The 4,205-nt window shown below is 36.1% G+C and overlaps 1 protein-coding gene across 1 annotated transcript; it reads right to left on the bottom strand.

Moving 5' to 3' along the window:
- Positions 1-1,347: 1,347 nt before the first annotated feature.
- LOC131613622 (uncharacterized) lies at positions 1,348-2,683 on the bottom strand. The gene is made up of 3 exons (XM_058885276.1): positions 2,567-2,683; positions 2,030-2,422; positions 1,348-1,977 (listed from the first exon to the last, which is right to left on the bottom strand). Exons 1-3 carry the CDS (start codon positions 2,681-2,683, stop codon positions 1,348-1,350), a joined length of 1,140 nt encoding a protein of 379 aa, XP_058741259.1.
- Between the last annotated feature and the right edge of the window lie 1,522 nt (positions 2,684-4,205).

The raw sequence follows: 4,205 nt of genomic DNA on the forward strand, positions 1-4,205 counted from the left end.
GAAAGCATGGAAAGGATCAAGGCATTTTTGTTTCATTTTGGGCACAACTACCTAGCCAAATAGTCATTTCACCTTGTGAGTGTGTGATCATTCATAACCCTTTTGAGCCTTTTGTCATTGTCCATATTCTTTGATTTTGATACTTATCTATAAGTATTTAGTTCACTTTTTGTATGGATTTAGTTCACTTTTTGTATGGATTTTGATTGTTGATTTTTTCTTGAACCCTTAACTTTGTGTTGTTGTATGAATTTTTACCTTGCCTTAGAAAGTAGGGAGTATTCACATAATGATACGGTTGAATTCAAGTTGGGGAGAAAAATTATTGTGCCCTTGTGGTTTGCTATGAGGTTGAAAGAGAAAAAAAAGAGAAAAAAAAAACGAGAAAGAGAAAGAAAAGAAAAAGAAAAAAAAAGAAAAATGCTTTGAAAAACAAAAACAAAAAAGAGTTCGAATAATTGTGAGAATAAGTATGTGCTTTGGTGTGAAATTTGGGATTTAGAAGAATTTTGATTGGAATTTGGTGTTTGAATCTTTGGCGAATTGATCACTCACTTAGGTTTAGGCAAATTTTTTTTTGATTAGCCTTAGGAATTATCCCTTTTTGTTCACCCGACCATGCTACAATTTTGAAAAGCCTTTGTGATTCTTTCTTTTGTATTTTCAATATGATTTTTGGATGAATGCATAATTTAATCTATTATTTGCAAGATTGTTGGATGAGTGAAAATACCCCATTTTTGTGCGTGTCTCATTAACCGATGATTGTGTGCTAGATGTGATTCATGTGTGAACTAGTGTTGTTTTAGAATGTTTGGTATATTCTCTGTATTTAACATTTAATTTGTGATTATGTTTACCTCGTAGTTAAGTGGTAAGTATTTACTTTGTGCGTACCGTTTTCGATTTGACAAATTTTGACTAAAACATTATTTAATCAACAAACTCCCCCTTTGACAAATTTTGGCTAAAACATTATGTAATCATAGTGCAGCATCATAATAGCACACAATATCATAGAGCATATAAGCTCACCAAAATACACATCACATTAGAGTAGCAGAGATGTCAGAACATCTTCTGGGCCATTATCTGCTTCCCCTCAAACTCACCATTATCTGCTCCCCCTCAAGCTCACCATAAGTAGCAGAAATTAAACAAACTACTAAACTTAAACAAACTACTAAACTCTCCCCCTTTTTAGCCATAATATGCCAAATATATAAAGCAAGCAAAATAGTCAAGGTAGTTTAGAGAGTACATCACAAAATATTCATGAAGTAAGCATGCACAGGTGCCAAAATAACAACAAAAAATGAAAGGGAACCACAAACAACAACACAGGTTCTAACTGTCTTCAAGACCAGCAGTCCCAGCAGCATCAGAACTTCCCTCCTCATCATCAGAATTTCTTACTTCATAACCCACTTCCTCACCAACACTGTCAACCTTCTTCAGATCCTTGATCATCTTTTCAAACTTAAGCTTCCTTGTTGAGATAACATTGATAGCTTCATCAAGTTCTTTGCAAACCTCCACTAGTTCAAAAATCATTTCAGCCTTGGTTGAGGTCTTGTTATCAACATATGTAGATGTCATGGCAATGTTAAGGACATGCTTACGTGTAAACAGTTTAAAATGAAGGGACAAAACAGACTCCCTTTTGGATATTACATCAGTACTAAGAAGAATCCAAGGATGTTGATTGAGGATAGTACAACAAATGAGAGTAGGAAAGGAAATATGCATCTTTACTGCACATGTGTCAGCATGCTTCACAGTTTGATAAAAAATGTAGGCACCGTAATCAAAAGCCTTCTTGCTTCCAACTGCATAAATAAATTTTCCTAAACTAACCGAGATAACTGAAGAGTTATTGGTAGGGACCCAATTTGCAGCTCCAATTCTATGTAGGATGGCATATTTGACACTCAATTTACTAGCTGGGAGCTTGTCCTTCACAGGCCATGTATTCACCTGATTTGTAGTTATAACTTTCCAAACCTAGTTATCCGTCACTCCAATTCACCTTGTTCATCTTCACTTTTTTCCAGATATCAATTGATGATAGCAGGTGAGAATTCAACACATCTACCTCTAGCATAAACTTTCCTAAACTCTCTTCTTCTAGGTCAGCGCAATCCACAGGAATATTAACAATGAACTCCTTCACAATATCCTCATAGCATTTAGCAAATCTAGTTATAGTCTTCATTAAACCAGCATAAGAAATCATCTCCATAATCTCATGACACTCAAAAGCATATTTTCCCAATTCTCTTTCAAGGGCAATCCTCCTTTGGTAAACATATTTCCATTGCTCAACACTGTCTACAGAGTGAAACGAAATGTTGTCAAGAGGGGCATCAGGCACTCTGGCAGAGAGTTTCTTTATCTCATATCTCTTCATAGGGGAGATGTCCTAGACATCATCTTTAATATCATACTATGAATCATCATCATCCCTAATCTTTCTCTTGTTAGAGGGAGGGACTCCTTTGCTCCAAGCCTTTGAAGGTCTTTACATAGTCTTTTTCTTGGTACTCTTGGTAGGAGTGTTGACTACCACAAATTTTCCTTTTCTAGACCAAAGTCTCTTAGCAATTCCAGGCATTACAGTAGTGATAAGATCATTGTCAGACAGATCATCCAGATTCACAACTTCTTCAGCAGAAGGGTTCATAGTTTTTCTTGACTTAGGAGCATCAAGATTGACACATGAATCCTTCTCTACAAATGTTGTCTATCTTGTTCAGTCCTAGTTCTCACATCCTCTAGGACAGAGGTAGCAAGCTTGGCAAGTCTACCTTCATCATCATCTTTCTCCGATGCAGATGATGCACCAACACCATGGGAGATAGTACCTGTGCTTACCCTAGCAGGCATTTGGGAGAGAGAGTTGGAAGTCTCAGACACATCTATACTTAAAACCTCAGCTGCAATCTTTCTAACATTTCTATCGGTAACACAAATGTTTTCCTCTGACCTTTTAGTTAAAGAGGGTTCAACAACGGGTTTAGGAGTGTTACCTTTAAGTATATTAGAAACAGCTTGCAATGGCTTTGCATGGGATGATCTGACCTTCTTGGACTCCGTCTCGGAACATGCAACAATTGACAAGGGGATAACATGAAGAACGTCATCCAAGGAAGGCTGCACAGTGTGGGTTTCAGAGATCGACCGAGAAGTATTTTCTTCATCAGAGGTACGTTTGGAAGAAGACGAATCACAATTTTGTGAAATCTTTGTGATTTTGTGAAATGTCAATAGCAGAGTGATCCGTGCATATCAGTGTAGGTGCTAAGTAGCAGAGAGAAATAACCATAAGCAACTTTAGTGACAGAAAATATAATGTGAGTCACTATAATTTTTGGAGGGACCGTTTCGGGGGATATTCCATTAGGCCGCTTTTTTCTGCGCGATATAGCTTAACGTTGTGATGCTACTATGTTGTGACTATGTATGTGATTGTTGCATTCATCGATTCGCATACAATTGTATTCTTTTGTGATGGCCTGGATTGGCTAAACAGTGATGAAGGCTTATGCCTATTTGATGCCTCTAATAACTGACAATTGGCGATGCGGGCTGAAGCACTGGGTACCACATGCATTTGCATCTGTTAGTCGCATTTTAGTTTGCATGATTATGAATTGGTGTGACTTGTATTATGAATTGAACTGTTTTGGTTGAAATAATGATGTGAAGCGAATTGTAATGTTTATACCAAGATGTGGTAACTTTTATGATTTCTAACTCTAATATATTTTTTTATCATAAGTTTATTTATATTGTTAGATATCTCACTCTTTTCTTTTGTTTCGCCGTTTTTATATTGTTGATGTCATGCTCTGATAGGTAACGCCGGGGGGATGAACATTTGATTGTTTTATTTGATTATTGTTATCTTGAGGAATTTTGAGAAAACATGTAAACTCTCATTTTGTTTAAGTAGTTTATTGATTTGGATGAAGTTAAATATGTTAGAAGAGTTATGATTTTATTTCCGCTGCATTAATAAATTGAAGTTCGAAGACCATGATTTGAGTATTTATGTTGGTTCATCCATTTGCGTGCTATGTATTCGAATGTTTTAATTTGAGGATGTTTTGCTTCTATGAAGTTGTCATACCCCAAAATTTCCCCTATCCAATCATTCTAGTTGGAATATGTCATTTTTTCCTCATCTTTTTTTTCTTACAATT

Source organism: Vicia villosa, linkage group LG6 (assembly GCF_029867415.1).
Source record: "Vicia villosa cultivar HV-30 ecotype Madison, WI linkage group LG6, Vvil1.0, whole genome shotgun sequence".
In the NCBI taxonomy this organism is placed as follows: domain Eukaryota; kingdom Viridiplantae; phylum Streptophyta; class Magnoliopsida; order Fabales; family Fabaceae; genus Vicia; species Vicia villosa.